The sequence below is a fragment of the Coturnix japonica genome, chromosome 4, assembly GCF_054131305.1.
Source record: "Coturnix japonica strain WE chromosome 4, WE-NBRP24, whole genome shotgun sequence".
Taxonomy (NCBI): Eukaryota; Metazoa; Chordata; class Aves; order Galliformes; family Phasianidae; genus Coturnix; species Coturnix japonica.
In genome coordinates, this window is record NC_140666.1 from 23,883,734 (window position 1) to 23,909,666 (window position 25,933).

The window sequence follows — 25,933 nt, forward strand, 5'->3', positions numbered from 1 at the left end:
GGATGAGGGGATTGAGTGTACCCTCAGACAGACACTGAGGCCCTGGAATGTGTCCAGAGAAGGACAACAAAACTGGTCTGGAGCATAAGTCTTATGAGGAGCGGCTCAGGGAGCTGGGATTGTTCAGCCTGGAGAAGAGACTCAGGGGAGACCCCGTTGCTCTCTACAACTTCCTGAAAGGAAAGGAGGGGTTTGGCCTCTTCTCCCAGGCAACAAACAGGACCTGAGGAAATGGCCTTAAGTCATATCCGTGGAGGTTTAAACTAGATATAAGCAAGAACTTTTTCTCTCAGAGAGTGATCAGGCACTGGAATGGCTGCAGTTGCCATCCCTGGCAGTGTTCTGGATGAGGAGCTACGAGCAGGATCGCTGCTGTTGCCAACACGAGTTCTGCTGCTCAGGACAAGGCAGGGAGAGGCGCTGGCTCAGGGCTGGACGTAGCGTGTGACTGGGGGCTATGCCCATAGAGCGGGACAGACAAGGAGCTGCTGATCACACTGCCTGCTTACAGAACTCTGCTTACAGGCATAATACGCCAGCCAACACATAGTTAAAATGACGTCTTGAGCACGCTTGTATAACACCCGTGTCCCAGCACCGCCTCCCTACCTTTGCTTCTGCCTGCAGGCTGGGAGCATGTTTATCCAGCTGTATCACAGCGTGAGCTCTCAGTGGGCTTTAGCAGGAAATCCTGCAGCAGCCTGGGCTCTGATCCCTTCACCTCAGCACAAAGCTTTCTTTTTTTGGCATTCCACGTGATTGCCCCGGTCTTGACTCAGCACTTTGCTGGCCCGGCAGCATTTAATGGTTTGGTTTCCCATCACCACCTCCTCCAGAATAACAGCAGCTCAGAAACGCCGCCATCTGCTCGGAGCGAGTGTGAAGTGCAGCTTTCATGCAGTTTAGATAGAAAGCCATTGTTTTAGAGCCGTGGCCATCCTGCTACCCCAGTAAGAGCCGCAGCTGAAGCGCTCTGCTGCCAGGCTGTGCTGGGCAACGCTGTTTGTCCCACCATTTTTCCTTGTACTGAACTGTAAGCCGCCCTGTTACTTTAGCCCTCCACCAGATGCTAATTTCACTCTGCTCTATTGCACATCACCCGATTTACTTGTTATGATATCTACCATCCCTCAGGGCCGCTGCACACAGAAAACCCACCCGCCCGCGGCACCGCGAGGGGCGCAACCGATCCGCCAACCGCGGGATCGAGCTCCTCCCTGCGCTTGGCGGCGCCGCCGCCCTCCCCTCACATGACCGCTGTCGACGCTCTTGCCGCGCCCGCCCGCCCGCCCCTCGGCAGAGCCCCTGTGCCGGCACTATGGCCCCGCGCCGCCCCTACGGACTCGAGTTGTTGTCGCTGCTGCTGCTCGGAACCTGCGGTGAGCGGGGCGGTGCGGGGTGGGTGTGGGTGGGTGGGTGTGTGCGGGTGCGGGTGCGTGCCGCTGTCCCTGGGGCCCGTGACGCGGCCGGTTGCCGTAGTGCCGTAGTGCGGGCGGGGGGGAGCGCGGCGGGGCCCAGCCGGACCGGGCGGCGCCTCCCAGGGTCGGAGCGGGGCGAGGAACCCGCTGCGTGAGGCCTAATGCAGCCACACGGCTGTGCGTGCAGAGGGGAAACGGCACCTCACGGGGCTCCTGCTTGTCCTTCTGCTGGGGCAGGATAAAAAGCGAAATAAGGACGCTCTGATCGGGAGGGAGGCGGGCGCTGCCACAGCTCTGGGTGTGAAGCGCGGAGCTGCGGAGGGGCATCGCAGGCTTAAGGCAGGCTCCGTCCTGCCTATAGCCTGCCGTGTGACGGTGGGCTCTGCCGTCTCTGGTGCTGTTATACAAGCAGGGTGAGAGGAGCTGGGATGTCGCTCCGTGCCATGAGGCTTTGGGGCCTCTGCTTTTCAAACGGTGTGCGATAAGTGTCGCAGTTCATACGGGGCATGAGGAACGTGTGCTTTCTTATGGCATCTGGAAGGAACCCCTACTGGGGAGGAAACACACCGATATCTGCTTTTACAGTTGCAGTTACTTGCTGTCAGCATAACTAAGTAGGCCAGGGTGTGCCTGGTCTGCCCTATGAACTTGCTTGGTGTGGCATTTCTCTTTGCTGTCCTATTTAGTAGCACCTGTGCTGAAATATCCCCTTTGGAGAAGTTAGTTTCAAGCTGTTTGCCCTGCAGAGAGAGCACCTGTGTGTGTGTGTATGGGTTGCACTGGTTGCCCAAAGCTTTAGATTTGGCCACGTTCTTTCTGAAACGAGAAGCACTGGTGCACAGGTGCATTATCAAATCCCTCCTCAGCTCAGAAAAGAAGGACTTTTAGTGTTGCTGGAACTCCAAACTGACTCTTGGCAACGGGTTCCGGTGCTACGTGGTAGCAGATTGCAAAGCTGTTATCTCTCGGTTGCACCATCCATCTCTGCACAAACAGTAACTGTTTTAAAAGCCACGCTGCACCGTTGCTTTAACAACGTGCAGGCTCCTAGCCTAGGCATGAGACGTACTGCTTGGATCTGTTACCCTGCTTACTGAGAATCAGTAACTAAAGAAGCATGGCTGTTGTCAGGAGACTCTTAGGGCTTATTTAATAAGTTGTTCTGTGAGCTGTTGGGGACAGAGTGCGTGTTTATGTGCCTCATATAAATAGAGTGTGGCTTGGGTTACTGAACGTGATGCTTAAGAGATATCATCAGGTGTTATGCATGGTCGGGTGGGGTGATGTATGTGCTGCCATTGTTGAAGCTAGAACTCCTTGAGGTTTACTGCTTTAGGTTTAGAATAAACCATGTGAAAACCTTCATTTACTGCCTCATCCTTAGTCTGAAGTGTTCTTACCACATAATAGTTCCATTAGGGTTCCAGCACTGATAAATTAATGGTGTGATATTGAGCACAATTTGCTTCAGAGCCAACATGGTTAAGTTTCTCCTGGCTCTACCTTAGGTACTTCTTACACTGAACAGCATCAACAATGCAGGCTGCACTTGAATGCTGTTAAAGCCAACTGTCTTGTGTGCGGAGCTTTGTGATGCTGGTGGAAGAGAACCAGTATGGGGCAGGGAGGAAGTCCTTAATGTCAAGGTGATGCAAAGTGTGAAGTACTGTGGATTCTGTGTGTTGAGGGGTGGAAGACTTGAATGGCTATTGAAGAGAACTGTGCAATCATAGTTACCATCACTTTAGGGAAATGAGCCTGACAATCAACCTTACGTTAGTCAGGAATGATGCTTCTAATGTTTCAATCCTGTCTGCTTTAGGGAACTGTGGCAGGCTGGGAATGCTGAACAAAACCAAATGAGAACTGGCTTTGGGGAAGTCTCTGTGTTGGGAGTCAGGCTGGGTTAAAAATCCAACTACAAGTTCTCTAAAACCTTGAATGAAATTTAACATCCGTGTCCTTTGAGCCAGAAATTGTGGAGATGCAATGAAAGCACACTGATCTGAGAGGTCAGCTGGAGTCGTGCCATTAATAAGACAACATGGAGACTCTGGTCGACAAGCACTGCATTGTTCTAAATGCTGTGCTCATGCAGTTTGGTTTACTCAGTTTCATCCAGCAGAAAGCTAAAGCTCATCTAATTTGTTGGCCTTGGTCAGGCAAGTAGACTATAAATTATCCACTCAATTAGTATTTAGCATTGATGGTGGGCTTCCTAGTTTTAACATTTATTAGATATCTGGCTATCGGTTCAGTGTCTGACAAATAGAATCCAATCTGAAATCATGTACTACTTTATAATGAGCATCAAGTCTATGTTTTAATAGCTAATAATTGTATCTTACAGGTTTTTTCCAGTCCTATGCAGTGGAAGTAGATGTAAAGGATGCCTCTAATGTTACATGCTTGTATGCACAATGGATGATGAAATTCTTGATAAAGTATGAAACAAACAGTAGCGATTATGTAAGTATTTGGAGGAACTCTTGTTGAGAACTGCATTTAGCATGAAATAAAACTATTTGATACATTTTGTATTTAGTTTATTGGCTTTCTTGATAAAGGTAAAAGATAAAAGCCTAAAATAATCGTACTGATCTTGTGCAAGGCTCCATCTAACCCTGTCAGGTTTATAAGGCTGCCATGGGGACAGATGGTTGTCTGAAAACAGTGCAAACTTTTTTCTTTTAGAAAAATGCAAGCTTGGATTTGACACCCACCGTGACACACAATGGAAGCATCTGTGGCAGTGACACACAAGCTGCGCTTCTGGCAGTGCAGTTTGGAGATGGTCACTCTTGGAGCGTTAACTTCACCAAAAACAATGAAACTTACCGGGCTGAGTTTATCACGTTTACCTACAACACCAACGATACTGCTGTCTTTCCTGATGCTAGAAGACAAGGTAGCATTATCTTATGTCCCTGGCCTCACCTGGCTTTTCAGTGCCTTATGCTGCTGTCGCTCATAGTACCTGTGTACTAGATAAGAGTACAGACTAGTTAGGTTAACTAGTGCCTTAAGTTAGTTTGACTGGTGCCTTTAGGTGGATCAGAAAGGGAGGGATAACCATTTGAACAGGCACGATGGGGGGTAGCTGCTAGCACATTAAAGGCTGATTTCTGTGTGTTCACCTTCTATGTAGCAGAACAAAAAGCGTTAGGGTTTATGCATGTACTTAGTTCTATCAATATGGTGTTTTTTCTTGAACAAAGCCTTAGTGTTCTCCTTTCTAAAGACTTCTCTGTGTCACATCAGGTCAGAACACGTGGGTAAAACGTTTGAGAGAGGTTAGGATTGTTAGACTTCATTGCTGTTATTTCTTTGTCTTGTGAATTATAGGAAATGTAACACTACCTGTAAATGTTCTTGTGGTAAACAAGGCGTTAAAATATCTGCTTTTATTTGTAGGACCAGTTACAATTGTTGTAAAGGATGGTATGCATCCAATTCAACTGAATAATGTCTTTGTGTGTCATCATACCACGTCTTTTGAAGCAGAAAATGTAACACAGATATTCTGGAATGTTACTATGCAGCCTTTTGTTCAGAATGGCACAATTGGTAAAAAAGGTGAGTGTTTCAAATTGTAAATGGGCTTTTTTTGCATGGCACGTGGTGCAGGGGTGAAATCCAGTAACTACAAAAAATCCAAGAGTTCTAAGATATGCCATGTAGAATAATACATATAATGCATAGAATATATATGTATATATTCTTCAACTATTTCATTCCTTGTTCCTGGAAAAAAAGGAGATATCAATAGGGCACATCCAGTTGTGGAGTAATGTTCCTGGCAGTATTCTAATAATGAGTGCATTTGAGGGTATTAGACACTCCAGAAATGCAGCAAACTACATCGTTTGAACTTGCAGCTTTTTCAACTGATTGCTTTCTGTTTTCAGTGGAAAATTCACTGTTCATTTTTTCATTAAAATAATACAAAGCCTGTGGTAGCCTGTTGTCTTGTAGTTCTACTAGACCAGCATATCATCCTGTTACATATGACACTGTTTACTTAAATTGCAACATATATCAGTTTTATAAGCTCTAACGTTTACTTTTGTGGATGTGTTTTGCTTCAGTGTATTAGAAAAACAGCATTGTTTGTTTACATGGATTTAAAATAGTGAGTTAACATAGAATTTCTTAGAATAAATTGCAGCTGTTAATCACTTGGAGTACTGTGCCATAGGGCTGAGTTGGAGACTCTTTGCTTGGTGATGAGTAGATTCGCATTGAACTTAGATTTTAACTTAGAAATGGGTATCTGTATCAAACTGACCCCTCAGCCATAGGCCTTAAAAAAAACCTTCATAACTGAAGCGGTGGTTCAACCTTCTTTTCAGAGTCCAGGTGTCATGCTGATACACCTACTGCTGCACCGACTGTTCTGCCTACTGTCGCCAATGTAACTACTGCATCTACCACCATTTCACCTGCTCCAACCGCCTCTCCCAAACCTGTTGAGAATCCAGTCACAGGAAACTATTCTCTTAAAACTGGAAATAAAACTTGTCTTCTGGCTACTGTGGGGCTGCAGCTGAATATTTCCCAAGACAAGGTGCCTCTCTTAATGCTTTTTAAGTTCGGAATAGAATCATAGAATGATTTGAGTTGAAAAGTACCTTAAAGCTCATCTAGTCCCAACTCTTCCTTGCTGTGGGCAGGGACAGCTCCACCGGATTTGGCTGCCCAGGGCCCCACCCAACCAGCCTTGAAAGCCTCCAGGGATGGGGCATTCAGTTTCTCTGGGCAAGCTGTGCCAGTGCCTTATCACCTTTATAGTAAAGAATTTCTTTGCATCTAATCTGAACGAACTTACTCTCTTTTATTTTAAAACAGTTACTGTTGGTCTTATTGCTACACAGTTTGGTCAGAGCTCTTTCCCCATCTTTCTTACGGGCTTCCTTTAAGTATTGGAAGGCTGCAGTAAGGTCTCTCAGGCCTTCTGTAGGCTGAACAACCCCTAGGCTAAACAAGTTTTTACATTCTTTACAAAACAAATCTTTAAGTCACAAAGATTCTCTTGTTGTTTCAGATCTCATTTATATTAGAAGCATACAACAACCCCAGATAGCTCAACCTGTCTTTGTATCTCTAGTCCTCTGATTGCTTTCATAGTTACCTGTACTCACTCCAACAGGTCTATGTCCTTATTGTGCTGGAGGACCCCAAAATGCAGTGCAGTACTCCAAACTGAGTCTCCCAAGAGTACTGCAGAGGGGAAGAATCACCTCCCTTGCCTTGTTGGCTGCACAACCCAGGATGCACTTGGCTTTCTAGGCTGCAGTTGTGCATTACTGGCTAATTTAAAGTTTTTCATTCATAAGTACCCCCTTTTACTTTTCCAAGAAGCCGTCCTCAGCCTGTGCTGGTGTTTTAGATTGCCCTGATGTAGGTGCAGCACTTCTCTTTTGTCTATGTTGGAGCTGATGAAGAAGAGCAGAAAGGTTGCTGTGTGTTTTGGTTTTTTTGTATGAAACGTGAGTGCAGAGTGTTTGCTTGGTGCACTACTGGCTGTCCAGAACTGCTTCCAAGTGTACAAGACACCTCTCTGACCATGGGATAATTCTGTGGCCTATTATGTAGTTAGCTGCAAACCCTTAACCTTGATCAAACATAACTGGTTACTAAGAGTACATATAAGATCATTGAAAGACTGGAACTTTCTTATGTTCTTGGGCCCTGCAGTTACTGTCTTTTCCCACAGAGGGAGCCAAAGCTAAGCAGCTAAGCTTTTCTTTTAGCTGCAGGAGGGGAAAATGCCCCGACCTTTCTTTTTATGTATTTATTAAGTGGAAGTGAAACTTCACAGGGCAGTTTGTCTCAGTGTTAGCAGCATGTAAAGTAACTCAAGCAGCTTTGGTTAGGTAGCAGCTCGACTTTGTGCTGTCTTCTATATTATATGCTCTTCAAGCTTAAGACTGCTGCTAAATGAAATGATAGATTCATGATAGATGCAAGTTAGCTGAGTTTCTTTGACACGGTATGTATGTGTTTCAGCCTCTTCTGATCAACATCGATCCGAAAACAACTCATGCGGATGGGACGTGTGGTAACACATCAGCTACTCTGAAATTGAATGATGGAAATAGGACGTTAATTGATTTCACGTTCATTGTTGTAAGTAACTTCTACTAGTTTCTGCTTTAACAGCATTGCGTGATGAGCATTTGTGGTAAAGTCCTGCAACTTGCTGCTGATAAGCTGTTTCCATATGGGAAGTGAGACTGGTTAGCTGACTGCCTTTTGCCTCAGGGCAAAAGGGTATTTGGGATGAGGTTGTGGGGAGACTGTGGTAAATGTACTAAACTTTAGAAACATGTTATTAAAATTGAAGATGCAGAATGACACACTGACAGTTGGTTCTTGTTAAACAGAATGCAAGTACAAGTGTACAAAAATTTTATCTGAAAGAGGTGAATGTTACACTACTCAACCATCTGAATGGTTCTGGTAAGTGATGCCTACATTTAAAGTGAATGTAAACTTCAGTTTTTACATTGAATCGTGTACTTCTGATCAAAATACTGTTCATGCTTACTGTTACTTCCTACACCTTAATCTTTTAGCTGATATGAACAAGAGTAACAAACAAATAATCACAGGGGTTATTTGAAACAACAGCGTAGGGTTGTACTGAGGCTTCTGTCAACAGAACCTCCTTTTGATAAACATAAATTGAGAAGGCTTCTCTTACGTTACAGTTCTCAGTAACGTTATATTCTGAGGTACAAAATAAGTGTTGTCAACTCTGAAACTTTCTGTTTTTCTTAAGCCAGCTGTTGTCTTTGCTTGAAAATGGTATGGTATCTTCCTGCCACTTCTGCTCAACACTGGAGAGGAGTCCAGTCCTTCAAAAACTCAAGCATACGTTTTTCTTCCAAATCAGAAATAGAAATATATTTTTAAGTTGGTGACAATTACTGCAGTTAAAAGAGCACTAAAGTGCCTGCACTACTTCTGTGTTAGGATGAGTGAAGGTCTGAGAAAAGCCTAATGTCATATTTATATGGAGGATAGGCTAAAGCTAAGTATTATAATATCTGAAAGAAGCCAGGCAGTGAAAGTAAGCAGTCAAACTCAAGACTGCTTTGTATTTTAGAGTAGCCAAACCTGAAAAACTGGTACATTTAGATCCAGCTCCTCAATCCCATGAATGTATTGGCGTGTTTCTTGTACTTAAAATAGGCATGGAAATCTCCTTTTTTTTCCCCTTTCTTTAGTCATTTTAAGTGCAGATAACAACAACTTCAGCAAATGGGATGCTTCCCTTGGTAATTCTTACATGTGCCGTAAGGAGCAAACTCTTGAGATTAACGAAGACCTTCAAGTACATACTTTTAACCTATGGGTTCAACCATTCCTTGTGAAAGAAAACAAGTTCTCAATAGGTAAGTTATTTTATCTGTGTGCTAATTCTTGAAATGCTTGTAAACTTCTCACTTGCTAAAAAGTACCAGAGCTGGCCATAAGTACTTCTTATTTTTTTTGAAGCTTTCGCTTTCTTTGTATACATGAAATGAAACTTCTAAGGCTGACATTCTGGTTCAGGGAAGGTTGTCAGCTTTATTCTCAATATGATTTTATAAAAACAAGCAGAAAGAACAGGTCAACTAAGCACATTGGTTCCCCTCTTGAAGGAGCTAGAGGCACTGAAGGGGGTCTTAGCATTGCCTTGCATAATGGGTTAGAAAACTTCTGACATTTTAGCATATAGAATATTGAACCTATAAGAAAATGGGAAAAAAAAATAAAAGTGAACTTTAACATCTTCAGGCAATTCTTTAGACCTACTGGTCTAAAAATGGTCTAAATGTTCCTAGGGAATACTTCTTTTTTCCACAACACTGCTAACAGCTTCTTCTGGAAACAGTCTTCTATATGCAGGACCAAAGAAACATTCTAAGATGCTGTTTCCTTCATTATCCTAGTTGTGTTTGGGGAAGAGTGGAGAGATTTAAATGAACTTCTTAATAATCTTTAGCATATAGTCCTTGTGTTTCATAACAGTACTTGCAGTTTAATCTGTAGATGTATAATCTGGGTGTAGATTTTTGAGCTCTTTATTCCATGGGGAGTGGTAAGTTGTCTCCCCAGGCTGTGTGCAGTGTGACCAGTATTTATCATCAAATGCTCTGAGGAGTTACAGTACCGTTTCACCCTGTATTTCTAGTCGCAGTTAGCTGTTTCTTCTGCCTAACAATTAATGGTCTCACTGTAACATACCTCAGTACGTTCTCAACACTGAATCCAGGCGACTTAGTTTTTAATCAGTAAACGTACCAGGCTTGCTTCAAGCATGAAATAGATGAGCTTTTTTCTGGCTAGGCAGTAGAAGAATAGCACTCCCTTGTTTGTACAGACTTTGTGCACATGAATGCTCATATACCAGGACAGTACTTTAGCTTGTTAGATTATCAAATGTACAGAACAATTATAATCCTTAACATATGCTAGAAATACCTATGAGAACTCTGCAGTTTGTTCTTTCTTAGTACAAACCTCTGAAAATACTGATTTTGTTCATCTTCATGTTAAGGAAAATAGGTTTTTATACCACGCTTGGCGAGTATTCTGTCTTTATTTATTTCTTGTTGCAACCTTTTTCTTATCTACAGCCCAGGAGTGTTCGCTGGATGATGACACCATTCTAATCCCAATTGTAGTTGGAGCTGCACTTGCTGGCTTGATTGTCATTATAGTGATTGCTTACATAATTGGCAGAAGGAAAAGCTATGCTGGATACCAAACTTTGTGAATCAAAATGTAATCACTGTTCTGATTTCACCCTTAATGAAGCAAGTGCAAGTTCCGAAGTCCAAAAAAGCCCCGAAACTTAACAACTAAATACTAGCCACAGCTAATTGGAGTTGGGAAGCAAAGGGAGGATGTTTGTCTCAGATGAAGCAGAACTTCGTTTTTAGTTTTCCAGCTCCAAGAAGATGACGTGACTCTCATAGCTGTTTTGAAGATGGCAGATATCGCTACTGCATAAATGATTAGGCTAAGGATTTCATTTTTAACTAAACCTTGAAATGTTTAGGGTTTATTTTTTCTTTTCATAAATTGTAGCCTGAAATAGAGCACGTTCTAAGCCGATGTTCATTGGGCAAATTGCAGCATTGCATAGGATTTGTACTTGCTTCTCTCCTCTGCATTCCTTAGTTGTTGTCGTATCTGTGGGTTAAGTTGGCAGCGTTAGTCACCGTGTTGACTCCCGTAGTACTTACCACGGATTGTGTGATGCCCAGTAACAGCTTTGTTTTCCATACAGTTAAACTTCAGGCTGGTGTCTGAGGGATTTTTTTTGAAGTGGCAGCAGTAACGTACTTAGCTTTGATGGAGTTTGAGTAGTTTCTTCCTGCCTCGGTGGTTTTGGGAGCCATCCCCATACCGTGGCTGTACATACAAAGTGGGTAACCTATCCCTGCCAGGTGGAGGATGTGTTGGAAGAATTTGGTGCAGTTTCCAAATGCTTTTCAAAAAAAAAAGTGGGCTTTTTTGTTTTCTTTCTTTTTATGAATTATTAGGCATGAATTCTTCATCATGGCAATCCCCTGAAATATTCAGCTGAGGCAGAATTCTGCTAAATTCATGCAGGTTTTGGGTTTTTTTTGCTGGCATCAATTTAAAGGGAATAACTGTTCTAAATAGTCCAGAACTTTAAAGTGCACTTAACTTTATACTTTGCACAGAACTGGTCTATCTTATTGCTTTGAATGACCATTGTAACTTCAAGGATGCTTTTGTTCAATGAGCCAGTATCTGTTGCTGCAACTTGAGTTGTCTTTAAGTCTTCATCTCGAATGGTTCTCTGCTAATCGAAATCCACATTATAACCTTCTGCCGTTGACATGCTCAGTGTGTAATGTACTTTATGTTTGACTGTGTGCTGTGTAGCTTTTATCAATGTTAAGAATGCAAAAGCCAAACAAGTCTGAGATGGACCCACTACACCTATTTTTCCTGCTGTGTGGAAAAGCCGACTAGTTTAAATATACAGTGCAGGTGGACTGTCCTTACTCTGCAGCTCTATAGAGATTAACCATTGCTGCGACCTTTTTCTGTCCTCTTTGTGCTGTAGTAGTTTTTATTGCATAGGAAAAAAAGTTTTCTAAACAACGTGTGACCTTTTACTTATGTCATAACACAAGCTGCTTAAACTAGTCATTTAACAAACATAGTTGTCTCCTTTAGAATGAGTTTAGCCTGCAACAAAGCCGGTTTCGTGTTTTATTAGTGTTTTCTAGGGCTGTAGAGATGTCTGTGGCATGTTTGTATACAAACCACTTCTTTCAGTAACGTTCTTTGGGTGAAAGTTTTCATCATACCACTAGCTAAGGAAGCAAGAATGGGTGGATAAAGCTTGCTATAGCTTGTAGCCTACAGCTTGAATTTTGCATCAGTTACTGGAAATCGTTTTAATGAAAGTGGGGAACGCCTGTAAGCTTAATCTCAAAACAGACTTCAAGGCTTTACTTTTTAATTAAAAAAATATCAACTAGTGGCTCTAATGATTTTTCATGTTAATATATCCTTAAATGCAGAAGTTCGTATCAATTTTTTTAGCATTTTACTGACTGATGTTCAGTGTCACCAGATATATATGTACGCTCGTGTCGGGGAGTAGTCACCACACTGTCCTCATCTGATCGTGTGAGGTTTTGAGCTGTGTATGGTTTCTAAGTGATGAAATAGAAGATGGCAGTGCTTTGCAGTAGAAAGCCAACAAAACTAAATGCCTCCTTGCACAAACCTGGAAGCTGATCTCCATCTCCGAGTCTATTGGCGCCAAGATTAAAGTACTCCTAGACCGATGTGCAGTTACCTGGTTCTAAAACATCTCAGTTTCGCCTGATTGCCTGTTGTTATAAAACCACCAGTTTTTCTGTCTGTGTTGCTCCATAGGGAATTGTCAACCTGCTCAACCTGTGCTCTAAATAATAAAGATTGTTCTGTTTCTTAAGGAAACTTGTTCATACTTTTTAACCGATTTGAAAGCAGACATCTTGTATTATCTTTTCTAAAAGAAAATAAATGAGCGAGGCCAACTTTAATCAGTCTATACCTGAGATTCTGTTGTATGACTTGTGAAAGCGCTCCTCAGAGAGTCCTCGGTTGCCTGTGTCTTAAACGTTTTGCTTTTCAGCACATTCTGAAGTGTGCTTGGGTGCAATCATCTAACAGAAGACAACTTAAGAACTAATTGAAACACCACAGGACTGGTTGTAAACTATTTTGGCAATTGCAGCTCCTTCCAGACAAGATACCTTCTTCATGTGATTTTTGCAAGCTGTCTTAAGCTGATGTACAGCTGTGAAAAGTTCAGCTCTTCTTTTTGCGGTCATCCTAGGAAGTAAAGCAAGTCCCTACATTTATTGAGAATGGGAAAACATTAGGGGCCTTTTGGGAGCTGGTTAGCAGCTTCATCCTCCAAGGGAGAAGCAGTGTGATCCTAGCTGTGCTGCCAGATCTTCTGGTAGTAATATTACTCAGTGCTTTGTTTTTTCTGCAGCAGGAGACATTAGTCTTCCCTTTACCGTTACCTGTATTTTGAACACTGGTGATGAGGCAGGAGGAACAAGTGCCATGTAATGCTATACCTTCCTCCTTGATTCTAGTCTGCACTGCATATATAATCATTATACTTACCTCCTTGTTTGCTACCTGGAGACTTGCTGTAGGTGTTGCAAGTTAGCAACACAACGCAGGGGCTAAGCTGACCTCTCCATCTCCCACAGTAGGTACCCACACAAGGGAAGCCTGCACATCATGGTGTACTATGGATATACAGTAGCAATGAATGTGCAGTAATATACAGATAGCAGCTTTTCATCAAAGGAGGTGATAGAACTAGGAGTCTGTATGATGTTCCAGGAGGGGGGCTATTGCTGCTATACTTTGGGGAGGGGCGGAGGACAAAGACAAGTGTCTTAATGTCCTGGGGGGATAGGATAACTGTTCTAAATAAGTAGAGCATGGTCATGATATTAAGTGTATTAAAATGCATTTCTTTTTCAAACTTGCCCTTTTTCTATTTAGCTGAAGACTGCAGCCCAGAGGTGGACTACTTCATTGTACCTATAGCAGTAGGAGCAGCTTTGGGAGGATTAGTTGTCCTAGTAATTATGGCTTACTTTTTGGGCCACAAGAAGCACGATAATGCTGGATATGAGCAGTTTTGAAATGGGAAAGTTTTTAACTTTCTTGAAGTAAATGACTAAATCTGAACTCAAAAGACTTGGAGCAGCAGCTCTGCCCAGTCAGACCACTTACTAAAGCCTAGCAACTGCCTAAGAACTGATGTGGAATTCATTGTTGTGGTTTATATTATTTTCTTTACAAATAGCACAGAGTGCATCCGTGGTCATAATCAACTGATGAACTGATCGCTTTTTCTCTAGAATACCACACATCAAATTTCAGAGCTGTAAAGACACACAGTAGCATTATGTGAATAAACATGGTTTTGTTCTGGACTGTGGAAACGGCATTTGATGTGCACTTGTGGATGTTGAGTATTAATGTATATAATCTGCCATACACTGCAGTTTGTTTCAATTATTATTGACTGTGCCTTATATACAGTTTACTAAATGTTATAACCGTACTCAAAGATACCAAGATTTCTGGTCTTTTAGCTTAAAGATGCCATAGTAGTTGTCCTCATTAACTTATTCAGCTGGTGAATGAATGCCTGCATTCCTCCAATGGAAAAAGAAAATAAAACAAAACTAACAAGAAAAAGGGCTATTATTTGCATCTCATAATTGTAATTAAAAGGGAAGGTGACTTTTCACATCAGGCCCAAAAATCTTGGTAGCCAAAATTTCTGGTTACTTTGAACATCTGTTCAATGAAATGGCTAAAACTCGGCCCCCATTTGTATTGCCTAAATGTGGAGTCTGCTCACGGAGGTGTGCAGTGTCCAGTTGTGTCTCAGATGCTTCTCGGAAGCTCCTAACGCGTGTGCAGCAGCAACACATGGATATGTGTGAGCCAACAGCAGTGGCAAACTTAAAGAGAGATGAAAGCTGGGATGTTCTTGGTATCAAACATTAAACCTTTTTGTACTGTTAGTGTCTTGCAACAGTGCTGTATTGTAATACGTGTTACAGCAATTGCCTTCCTTTAAAGAAGACAAAAAGGGAATTTCTTTTGCTGTCTGCTGGGCACCTTTCATCCCTAGCAAGTTCTTTTGTAGTAATAGCCCATTATCCAGCATGTACTAATTAAATTGCAGATGTTGATCTCCGGTGATCTGAGGTGCCTGAACTCATAGCACAATTGAAGCTTCTCTTTTGAGGTGCTTCAATACTTTCTTCAGCAGTAGGAATGACTTCACTTAGCTCATGGTGTAAGATACACATTCTGTTCCTTTTTCCCCACTTTGGAGCATTGCTCAGCTTGGCAGTAGGTGCCTTCAGCTTTGCCGGAGCTCAGTGTTCTTAGGTGCTGAGTTTCCATGTGCTCTTGCTTTCCTACCTCTGAACAAAAGGCCTTACACAGCCTTTCTTGGAAAGCTGTGGTGCTGGACTGTAAATTTCCCATCACCGAGGCTGATTCAGATGCTCAGATAGCTTAAATACTCACTTAACAGCTGATAACTTTTGGCAAAGTGTGGTGCTTGCTCTGTTCTAATAGAAACGCAAGCAAAAAAGCAAAGCAGCAACTTGCTGTAAAAGCAGAAAGCCAATCACCTTTGCCACCTTTGCAGTGCTGGAGCAGCGTGCTGACATTGTATCTCATCTTATGGAGTGTTTCTTCTTGGCACTGCGTGCACAGAGCTCTGCTCTGTCTTGAAATGGGTGCAGATGCTAAGCCCTGCTTCTGTGAGTGCTCATGGTGCACCATGGAGTTCAGAATGAGTTCCCAGTGTTGGTCACTAATGCTTGCTCTGAGTGATTGCGTCACTCAGGGGTTCATTGCATCCTTTCCAACTGGTGTATTGAAAGCTATTGTAGTATTACAGCTGTCTCCTCTTTGTTCTCTTTGGTTGGTTTCGGTCAGACCTGCATCATTCTCTGCCAACATCGATAACACTTTTCTTGTATTTGTATTGAAAATAAATAAAGTTACTCACCCAAAAGATGGTCCCTCGGTGTTTTCCATTCCATGCTGTGAGCACATGTCCCTGGGCTGTCCTTTGGATTCCTCAGGAGTTGGTTTGATGCCTGTTAGCCATCTGTGTGTCCAAAGCCTTGAGAAATGGCGGTGGCTGGGGGGTCTGGGGAGTCTTTTGGTAAGGCAGCACTGTGCCAGCCTGTGTTTTATGTCACTTTATTGCTGTTAACTGAGTTGTGAGTGGCCGATGTGCTCAGATCTCTGCCTTGTCCATACATCCCTAATGCACCCGTGAGTGCTGCAAAGCAAGATGGAAGGTAATGCAGACATTGCAAATGATGTGGGTAGTACATGTTTAAAGAATCTGCTCAATGCTGGTTTGACTTCAAATATATTACGTATGTAATACGATGTTCTTGGAAACGTTAAGTGTCTTTGCTCCTTGCTTTACTTGGTTTCTGATGCTCGGTTTCCTTTACTAATTTGTTCTCACTTCCTTTTCTTGTTTTTTGTTTGTTTTCTTGTTCTTTCTGCAGCTGAAGAATGCTTTGCTGATTCTGACCTCAACTTTCTTATCCCAATCGCAGTTGGCATGGCACTTGGCTTCCTTATCATTCTTGTCTTTATATCTTATATCATTGGAAGAAGAAAAAGTCGTACTGGCTATCAGTCTGTATAATCTCTTAATTAATTCTCTGCTGCCACCCCTGTGCTCTTCTCCTGACCCGTCCCTTTAAAAACAAACCAAACGTTGGTAGGTTTTTTTAATTAAAAACTACATCACAACAAAATAATACGGCATGAGATGAATTGGAAAATGTACTTGAAGCTGCCCTGTGGTTGTTGGAGCAAGTGTTCTGAGCACCATAGAAGTGAGCGGGGTTACGTGTGTCCTTGTGAGAGATGCGGTTGACTACAGCTGACACTGAGAGACCTTCCTTCTGTTCTTTAGTCCTTTTATATGAGAACACTTCTAGTTGTGTACAGCTATCAGATATTGATAGAGCTAAAACCACATGATAAAGGTGTGAATGCTGCACTGAGAAGGATTGTTCGTGCTGTGGGAAAATGAAAACAAAGCTCGCGGTGCTTCTGTCTGGAACTTGGCTTGTGGCTGTTGTCTTCTTTCATCGTTTAGCAGCTTGTTCCTGTGAACCAGTCTGAATTTCCTCCTGAATGTAAAGGTGGTACCTCGCTAATAAATCAACCTACTCTGAGGAGAACATCTGCTCTCCTAGTAAATTCATGTGTTTAAGATGAGTATGGAGAGGCTGACTGCTGATGTGTGTGCAATTGCTTTGCACTGGTGTGCCTGTAACTCCTCTATTTGCTGAGACTCAGTCTTAGAGAGCTCTCGCTGCTCAGAAAAGCCAGAGGTCCACTAAAGTACACGGTTTATGTTGCTTTCTTTGACTGTCTTCTCCTTTTTGTTCTGAACTCAGTTGTGGAATGAGGATGGGAGGGTGTAACCTCACTGACAGCAGCTTGCCTTGGCTCTGGCTGTGTGCTAAAAAGGACTTGTGAGAAGAGCAGGCAGCACCGGTCCCCAGCAAGAGGGTTGGGTGTTCTGAGGATGGAGAGCGCGTTGTGCCGAGATCCCTGCAGTTTCACAGGCAAAAAGGGGAACGCAGAAAAGCTGCAATCTAGGAAGTTATTTATAGGATCAATCCGGCTTTAACTTCCTAATTATTACTCTCTCAGACTAAATTTTGAAGCGGGTAAGAGCACAAGAGGTGTGAGAAATTGTGAGCGTGAAGCAGATACTCTGTAGTAAAGAAAGTGACTTGTAAAGGAAAAGAGCACCTGACTTGTTCAAAGCTGCTTTCAGTGTCCTTTCTTTTCCAGTTCTGTGTTCCATACCGGAACTGTACTAAGACAGAAGCTCATGGTCTGTGGCTGAGTGCTGCTTTGCTCCCACTGGTGTGTGTTGGTCAGACGGAGGTGGCTCTTGGAGCTGCCTGGAGTTAGCAGTGATGGGCCCCTTGGTGGAATGGCCGCTCTGTGCTGCAGCAGGTGCATTGTGGCTGTGGCTCCATGCTCAGGTTGTAGATCAAACTGTTTTTAAGCAGTAGCTCTTGCTGAATGGTCAGCTGTGATACCATATTGTGATACTTCTCTGCACTGAGCTTCCCAGCTCTTTGGCTCTGGGAACTTACCGGTGCTTGGGATTCACTGCTTGCAGTACTCGCAGCTGTGGAGATTGGTCCCCTGTGAGCAGCAAGGGGGCTGAAGTCACAAATCCCACTCGAGTTTTAAGAATGACACCATAGAGTTAATTAGACGGTCGTCACTTTTTATTTTTAATAAATACAAAAAAGGGCTTCTTAGAGACTTACATAGATCAGCAGTGATGGCAGATTAAGTATCTGGACGAGGATGTAGGGCAAACATACCACAATGCTCTTGTTCAGTCAGTATTTCTAGTAAGTGTGCTTTCCTAAGTGCATGGTCCTAAGGTGTCCTGTCCTGATGGTAACTGAGAGGTGGAATGCACCCTCTGTATGATAAGTATGAAGGTGTGTATAATAAAAGGTCTCATTTTCCAAATAATCAAAACTAAAGTGAGTCTGAGTGCCTGTAGAAACAAAGGGTTTGCCTAGAAGCTGAAATCACCGCTGTGCCTTGCTGTCCTAGGGAACAAAGATAGCAATTAACTCATTGTTAACACGGAGGAAGCCTTGTTGAGGCCTCTCAGGGCTGGCACAGCCACACTGCTGGCCCAGGAGCTGGGGATGGGGCCAGGCTGCGACATCCTGTATGGGCCGGGTGGGCAGAGCTGCAGGCAGGGTGCTGCTGCTGCCAGCAGCCCCAGTGGTGCTTTGAGGTTTGCCATTCTATCTTGTCATCGCAAGCATTATCCAGAATGTTTGCTGTTTGGTATTTGAACAGGGATAGTACTGATAAACCACCATCTCGTTAGCTGCTGCCTGAGAAGTGCACCTAAAACTATTGTAAAGATTAAAACAGAGGTCACATGTAAAAGATCATATGGAAACAGTGTTCAGGTACCAGAGTTTTTCTAATAAAAACTGAAATGCTTTTGCAAGTCCTCTGCCCGAGGTGGAGCTTCTAATATTTACTAATTGTGATCTATATCAGATGCTGAAAGATGTGGTTCCACGCTGTTGCATCTCATTTGTTTCCTAACTATAAAAAAAATAAGTTAACAAAAATTTCCACGTGTCTGTTTTCCTAGCGGAAGAAAGGGGGAAAAGGAAAAGCTGTCTTTATGTTTTAGAAAGGAAAAGCCTCTGACCGACTTGACCTCACGCCCTGTGTTTGCTGGCTACTTTCCAATGCTGAGTGTGAAGATGATCCGGCCCAGGAAGCGGTCAGTGTTAACGTCATTGATGATCCCTTTCCCGTTCAGCTTGCACTGAATGGGGACCAAACTATCCCTCTTCACATCTGTGAAGTGCATGGCCACCAGGGGGGACGTGTAGTTGACCTAGAAAAGGAGGAAGATGCGTTTAGTTCAGTTCTTCAGGGAGCAGAAAAGCACACAAGGCTCTGCTGTGTTTGGTGAATACCTTGAGTAATCGATTCACCGTCATGGGGCAGCTCATTGCTTTTCCCTGTGCCCTTCATCACTCCAAGCACCAAAGAAAAACCCTGGCAGTGCAGGCTGTCACTGTCAGGAACAACTGCTGCTCTTCAACTGCCCTGCACCAGCTGCCTGCCTTGCAGGGGCTCTGCCACATCAGCCACTGAAGGTTCTGGGGGGCTTTCCCTCCATGCCACCCCAATGCACCCTGCCACAGCTCCCTGCTGCTGGGAGCTCTGGGGCCCTAACAAAGCCTGTTCTGGGCTGCGGGAACTGAATGTGACCATCCCCGCTGCTGGAAGGGGGAAGGGATGTCCCTAAGGGTTTCCTCTGGTTTGTCAGAGATGGAAATAGAGTACTGTAATCCCAGTGCCTGCAGCCTCCCTCCTGCACCTGCCCAAAATAGCCAGGAACACCTCTGTGTGCCTGCCGCTCCTTTCCCAGGAGAGCTAACACAGCCGCTGGGTCATCTGCGTCCTTACTTACATGCGTGAGTTTGCCATAGTAGGGGTAATACATGAGGTCAAATGTGCCATTCCCAGGGTAGAAGTCCACTGCCCTCAGATCGGTCTCATTGCCTTTCTGGGATAGAAACAAAACAAAGGTTCATGCACAGCGTGTGGGACACAGGAACTTTAGCCCTTATCTCCTGCAGCTCCCCATCCCAGCTGCTTCCCCCTGTGCTGCTTGTGGAGCACTCTTGGGGTGGGGGCTGTAGAGGGATGTAGCTGTTCCCAGTTCCTAACTGCGAGATAACAGGAGGGTGTGAGGGGCACACGCAACTGAAGCATGGTCACAGCAGTACCTGCACTTGGCAGTCCACATTCACAGGGACCCCAGCACCAGGACGGTAGCCTATGATCTGCAGAAACAAAAGACATCCACAGCTGTATGTAGTACAGTGCCATGTGTGTTGCCTTCCTTCTGAGGGCTCTTTCTGGCCACAAGGCTCAGAAGGAGCACAGTGTCTCACCACCCTGCACTGTGCCACTTGCCCATGGCTGAGCACTGGGTGGGCGCCTGGCAGGAGGGGCAGAGCAGAGTGTTGGGAGCATCCCTGCTGGGACACAGCCGCCTCCCTGTGCACAACTTGCTCCCCTTCGTGTTTGTTTTGCCAGCAATACACACTGAGCTGTCCTGGCATTAGAAAACTGCAAATGAGTTCGGCTCTATAAAAATACCCATTATAAAGAGGGCGCAGCATTAAAGCTCTGTTCCTCCCCGAGAGGAGCGTGGCACATTCTGAGAGCTCCCAGCCCTTCATCAAATCAAACCTAGCCAATTTTGTAGTGCTTCTTTGTAATACTTTCTGGCAGGTACAAGCAGGTTTGGATTTCTCGTTCCCTTTTCCATGGACCTGGGAAGAGGCTGAGTTTTGGGCCCTGCACTGGTTTTAGCCTGGCCGCTGGGGTACACTGAAGGAAGGAACAAGGTCAAACAGACTTTTCTGTACCCGGTTCATCTTCAGCAGGATGCAGGGCTGGCCCTTAGAGAAGCCAAATGTTGGATCCTCAATCCCTGAGCACTTCTGCAGCAGTGAGCGCTTGAACTGGCAGGCCTTCTTCTCCTGGCCGTCGTTGTCGCCCTGGATGAAGTACTGTCCTGAGATGCACTTGATGTTCTTCTCTTCTTGAACTTTGTCATCATAAGCTGGTGGGGAGCAAAAGACTCGTTAATGCTCCTCAAGACCTGCTCAGATCCATGTTCTGAGTTTCCCCTGCCACAGCTCCCAAGGCTCTCAAAGCCTCCCTTCCAGGCAGGAGCTGTGAGACATCCAGAGCTGATCTCCCTGTGAGGATCCCTCTGCACAGGGGCTGGGGCTGCTGTTACCTGCCCAGCTCCAGAGCTGGGCTCATCACCGTGCCATCCCCACATGTTAGCTCAGCTCTCACCCCATGGCGCATCCTATATGCTATACCACACAGCCCTTCATTGCACAAAGCTTGCCCGTGCTGTGGCCCTCTGCCCACCTGCTAGGAACTGGTGCAAGCTGTCCACATATGGCTGCCACGTGCTGGGCTTGGAGACGTTGAAGGCAATAGTAAAGCCGTTCAGGTATGGTCTGATCATTACACCTGGGGGTGAAACAGGTAATGTTAGAGTGGGGCAAGGCCGGCCATGGGCCTGGGGCAGCAGTGCAGGGCTGGACCTGCTGTGGGTAGCTCAGGCCCCAGCTCCCAGACAGCCATCCTCCTCCTCCACCACCACTCACAGCACAGGGTGGCTGAGGGCCCCCTATGCTCCCAGACACAGCAAGGCAGGGTCTTGGATCCTTCCCACCAACATGAGAGCCCAGGGAAAATGCTCCTTCTGCCACGGGGAAAGGAGGTTTAGAACATCATCTCACATCCACTCCTCCAAATAATATTACATAAAGATACTCTTGATTGGAACTTTGAAGATCTGGGGTATAAACTGACAGCAAATGAAATACTGTTTATTCCTGCCTCCCCAGCCCTTCCATCACACCTGTCCCATGTGGCAGGGGGGCACTGGGGCCGTACCTGGTGGAGACACACGGTCCCGGTAGGTGGGTGTGTAGGGGCTCAGGGTGAGCAGCATCACGTACATGCAGAAGGCAAACATCCCCGCCAGGCACGTGTAGAAGATGAAGTAGAACAGTAAGATCAGGCCTGTGGAACAGAGGGCACACGGCTGTCAGTGCAAGCAGAGCACTGCCTGCAGGGATGCACAACTGCTCCATAGCACCAAGCCCATGGCAGGGAGCTGTCAGCCCCTGCACCCTGACCACAGGATTTGGGGCTGCCAAATGGACACAGTGCTACCGAAACCCTGAGTACGGGACAGCTGCCATCCATTCTGTGGCACAGCCCTTCCAGAGCTGGGCTGGGCACTGAGATGCTCCCACCACAGCTTGGGCTGCCTCAGCCCTGACGTCCATGATCTAGGGTTTGTTTTCCTCTCGGCCAGGCTGACGGCTCAGGATGTCTCATGAGGCCGCAGCCTATGAATAACACCCCCCGGCTCCGAGCAAAGCAAAACCTAACCCAAACATTTCCCAGGAGAAACGTGACAGCGGCGCAGGGGGAGCCCTGGGAACGCAGCTGTGTGCAAACATGGGGCTGGGAACTGTTACAGGACTGCGTCCTGCTGCGGGCTGCACCGGGCAGATGGAGCTGCCACCGAGGCACTGAGCTCCGATAGCTGGGACCTGATATCCCAGGCTAGTCAACATCCACCTCATCACCTGTGACACCAGAGTGTGGAATACAGCTCTGTTCTCTGTTACATCTAATGCTCTCAGTGATCTCCCAGGCCCTCCAGGGCTATGACTACCCAGCTGTGGGACACTGGGCAACATGTCAGCTGCTCACTGTGCCCTCCCCATGCCTGTAAATGCAGCACCACTCCTGGGGCCACATCCAGCCCCACCACAATGATCCGCTGCGGTCACTGTGTGGTGCCTGAGGAGCAGAAAGGGGACGGGGATGGGGACAGGGATGGGATGGATCCCCATGCATCCTGCCAGGTGAGGGGTTATTCCCCACTTGCAGTGGCAGGAGCCAGGTGGTAGCTGTGGCAGGGCCGGGCCCTGTGCTCCCTTGGACTCTTCACACCTTCCCAGGATGTACTCTGAGCAGCCTGAAGTCTGTTTATGCATTCTGGATGAATACTGGCATCCAGACCAAGGGTGATCTTCTGCTCATCCTCACACCCCCCACTCACTGGTTTTATTGCTCCCATCAAATGTACAGCCCTGGCAGCTCTAACCGAGCAGTGGTTGGGGTTAGCAAGGACGTTCCCAGGCAAGAGCATCCACTGTGAAGCAGAAAATGCAATGGCTGCTGAAAATGGGGCTCAAACAAGGACCTACCCCAGCTCTTGGCTGTTCTCCCCATGCAGGTTCTCTCCTCTGGGTTCCACAGGAAAGTCTTCATCTCCCCGGCCAGCTCTGCCCATGTTTTGTTCCCCATCTCTTCCTTGGTCTCTGCCTCCGTTCTGTTGGGATCCTGCACTTTCTCTTCATGCTTATTTTCCTGGAAGAGTTACAGAACACAGCCCCCACAGGCAGCCTGAGCATCTCATTGGCCAAAAATAAATGCAAAAGCACTTAATAGCTGGAAACGTTTCAAATTTCCATTTTCCCATCATCACTCTTGAGTTAAAGAGAGGCAGTTTGGGGCTGTTCTGTCTGAGGCTCACTGAGATCCCGGCATTCATTTTCCCATGGCACAATGTCACTGTGGCCACCCCACGTGCCACCCCCTTGTCCTCACATGTACAGAGCGTTGTCTTTTCGACTCAGCCACAGGACAGCCTGCGAGTGGGGAGAGCTGAGACTGTTCCCACATGTCTATGCTATCTCTTATCACAAGCCCATGTTTTCCATATTACTGCAGAAGACAGCAGGCAGCATTAAGAGACCATCCACTTTATTTCTCTCAGCAGGGAGCAGCTCAGGGCTCAGTGTGACCCCGGGGCACAGTCTGGGCAGTGGGATGCGTTTCTCCCCAATGCTGCCCAGCCTCAGGTGAGTGATCTTGGTTTCAAGGTCAGATGCTGGTTTAGGACACCAGATGGATGGCACACAGCACAGAATCTGGATGCAGTCTGTCATCTGCCTGCGCGGTAGCACAGGGTTCAGCACTGCTGGCTGGCTCTGACCGTGCCCATTTCCATCAGCCTGCTGTGAGTGCGGCCCCGCAGCAGCTGCACTGGCACTGGCACCGTGTTTGTGCTCAGGGCCATGGAAACCCGCTGGCCGCAGGCACCTGTTGGCCCAGTGATGTATTTATACCCCGCAGTTTGCCTCGAGACACAGCCAACGGCTAAACAGAAAGTCTGGCTCAGAAATGCCTCCAAATGCAGGAGACCGAGCTCTGCTCATATATACAGACAGTGCAAAGCAGTGAGAAACAGGGAGAGACATGGGTGTGCTCTGCAGGCAGCTTCCAGGACCCCTGCAGGGACGAGCGATGAAGAGGAAGAGGACAAGGAGAAAAGTGTTCTCCCTCCTCCCACTCTCCTTCTCACTAAATGGAAGAGTTACGGCATGGGGAATGCTGGGCTCAGTGCTGCAAAATCCAGCACCCAGTGAAGGTCCCTTCGTGCTGACTTGGCAGCAAGCAGAGGGGGCTGGGGCAGCTGGCCAGGCCATCCCTGCTGCAGGGTGCTGAGGGTGGGCAGCACGCAGGGACTGCTGGGCAGCCACAAGTAGCCGCACTGAGCCGTAATGGCTGAAGCCAGCTCTGTGCTGCAGCCCCACCACCCTCAGAGCCTCTGCCCCCTGCCCAGGGCACAGTGCTGGCAACCTGCAGAAGCACGGAGCAACATTTCCAGAAGCAGAGCTGCCCCTTTCCCCACTGTGAAATGAGCTGTGGCTGCAGCCCCCCACACTTACCGGCCCCCGGCGGGTGCCTCCCTCGGAGGCAGCGTTCATCTCCATCCCCGGCTCTGAAACGCAGACAAATGCAAATGTTAGCACGGCAGGAGCGCAAGGCTGGGCCCAGCAGCTTCGTGCCCACCACAGGGCCCCCACTCCCCTCCGCAGCCCCCAGCCCCGCTGGCTCCAGCTGACCCATGAGGCCAGGAGACCCCCGCCTGCTGCAGCCAGCAAACTGTGCTGCTTTGTCTCACTCGCCCAGGAGACTTTGGTGCTCAGCAGCAGATCAAAAAATAACTCGCTTTCATAAGAGGGGTGAGCTCAACGCAACAGGATCCCATCCTCAGTGTGAGGCCTTGCCACCTGGTGCCCTTTGCAACTGTACTGTACTGCTGGAGAGCCTCCAACAGCAGAAACATCCGACAAGGGAATGTGGGCACTGTGAGGAGAGGGGTGTCGGTTCACAAACACCGGCACATCACTAGGGCTCTGTGTCTGCACACGTGTGCCTGTCAGTCGCTGTGGGGTTCTGCTTCATGTCTGCAAACCCCTCCCAGTGCAGAGATGGGCAGCAGAAGGGCAGGGTGATATTTATCCCCTCGCACCCAGAAACGCAGCATCGGTTTCCTGCACCAGGATGGAGGGGGATGTCAAAACTTCCCCTTGTCGTGAATGATGGGTGCAAACACCTGCACTGGGGTACGGCACTGGGGTCCCACTGCTGTGCAGAATCAGCATGTTGGAAGCGGTGGGGTTGGACGAGGGGTGTGGGCACAGCCCTTCCATAGGGCCAGACCCACACAGCTCGAAGCCTAAACAGCGTGCGGGTGGCACATGGGAGCCAGCAGCCCCGCAGCGTTCTGCACAGCTCTCGAGGAATAGCAGGGGCAGCTTTACAACCGCGGCTTGTTTGACACCATTAGGCCCAGCACAAGCGCAGCACCACACAGCGGCTCATCCCCAAATTCCCCCCATTAGTGCCAGCAGCCGCGCTCCAGCCAGGCCCCATTTAGCGGCGGGGAATGCGGCCCTGCCATAACGGCGGAGTCCAGCAGGCTGGGCGCCATCTCATACCCGCACGTGGCCGGGAGCCGCTCCCGGCGGTGCGAGCAAATGGGCACAGCGGGAAATAAAGGGCTCTGGCAGCGGCCCCGGGCTGTGCCGAGCTGTGCCGGGCTGCCGGGGCAGACCTGCCCGCTGCCGAGAGCCGGATCCGCCGTGCAGCCTTCGGGGCCGAGGCAGCGCCAACAGCCGCCCTGCTGGCACGCGGGGCTGTGCCGGTTGGCTCGAGGCGAACGGCCGCTGCCCTCCCCGCTAATTGTCCCTGCTCTGTTCCACGGGGAGGCTGATAATTAGGCTGGCACCCGATAGGAGCGGGGGGAGGGGGCTGAAGCGGAGAGAGGATTCGCTGTTTTTAACTCGATGAAATACGCTTCAGATAATGACACCATTGGCACTTAGCGCCTCTCAGCCCGAGCTGATCCGCAGCTCCGAGTACAACACGGCGCCCAAAACACCCCCGGCCCCGCGGCCCGGCCCCCCGTCTTCATCCCT

The 25,933-nt window shown here is 46.9% G+C and overlaps 2 protein-coding genes across 8 annotated transcripts; one reads left to right on the forward strand and one right to left on the reverse strand.

The window, feature by feature from the left end:
- Positions 1-1,265: 1,265 nt before the first annotated feature.
- LAMP2 (lysosome associated membrane protein 2) lies at positions 1,266-18,664 on the forward strand. 5 transcript variants are annotated; one of them, XM_015860728.3, is made up of 9 exons: positions 1,266-1,379; positions 3,769-3,887; positions 4,113-4,326; positions 4,833-4,994; positions 5,771-5,985; positions 7,428-7,547; positions 7,805-7,880; positions 8,651-8,818; positions 16,028-18,664. In XM_015860728.3, exons 1-9 carry the CDS (start codon positions 1,319-1,321, stop codon positions 16,168-16,170), a joined length of 1,278 nt encoding a protein of 425 aa, XP_015716214.2. In that variant the 5' UTR covers positions 1,266-1,318; the 3' UTR covers positions 16,171-18,664. The 5 variants fall into 5 exon arrangements, with proteins under 5 accessions (XP_015716214.2, XP_015716213.2, XP_015716215.2 ...); XM_015860727.2 differs by lacking the exon at positions 16,028-18,664 and adding an exon at positions 13,470-15,516; XM_015860729.3 differs by lacking the exon at positions 16,028-18,664 and adding an exon at positions 10,046-12,484.
- ATP1B4 (ATPase Na+/K+ transporting family member beta 4) lies at positions 17,768-25,913 on the reverse strand. 3 transcript variants are annotated; one of them, XM_032444389.2, is made up of 9 exons: positions 25,570-25,913; positions 24,398-24,450; positions 22,871-23,033; positions 21,540-21,668; positions 21,006-21,110; positions 20,489-20,685; positions 19,841-19,897; positions 19,522-19,617; positions 17,768-18,939 (listed from the first exon to the last, which is right to left on the reverse strand). In XM_032444389.2, the coding sequence occupies exons 2-9, from the start codon at positions 24,440-24,442 to the stop codon at positions 18,778-18,780; spliced, it is 954 nt and encodes a 317-aa protein (XP_032300280.2). In that variant the 5' UTR covers positions 24,443-24,450; positions 25,570-25,913; the 3' UTR covers positions 17,768-18,777. The 3 variants fall into 3 exon arrangements, with proteins under 3 accessions (XP_032300280.2, XP_085402474.1, XP_015716219.2); XM_085546348.1 differs by having other exon boundaries at positions 25,454-25,697; XM_015860733.3 differs by lacking the exon at positions 25,570-25,913 and adding an exon at positions 24,575-24,690.
- Positions 25,914-25,933: the final 20 nt, after the last annotated feature.

Excerpts from the sequence above, each read along its gene's own strand:
- LAMP2 (XM_015860728.3), top strand. The coding sequence starts at position 1,319 with ATGGCCCCGCGCCGCCCCTACGGACTCGAGTTGTTGTCGCTGCTGCTG. Across the intron at positions 4,327-4,832 it reads TCCTGATGCTAGAAGACAAG|GACCAGTTACAATTGTTGTA; the intron begins GTAGCATTATCT and ends TTTTATTTGTAG. Across the intron at positions 7,548-7,804 it reads TTGATTTCACGTTCATTGTT|AATGCAAGTACAAGTGTACA; the intron begins GTAAGTAACTTC and ends CTTGTTAAACAG.
- ATP1B4 (XM_015860733.3), bottom strand. Across the intron at positions 19,618-19,840 it reads ATGTGGACTGCCAAGTGCAG|AAAGGCAATGAGACCGATCT; the intron begins GTACTGCTGTGA and ends TTTCTATCCCAG. Across the intron at positions 18,940-19,521 it reads ACTATGGCAAACTCACGCAT|GTCAACTACACGTCCCCCCT; the intron begins GTAAGTAAGGAC and ends CTCCTTTTCTAG.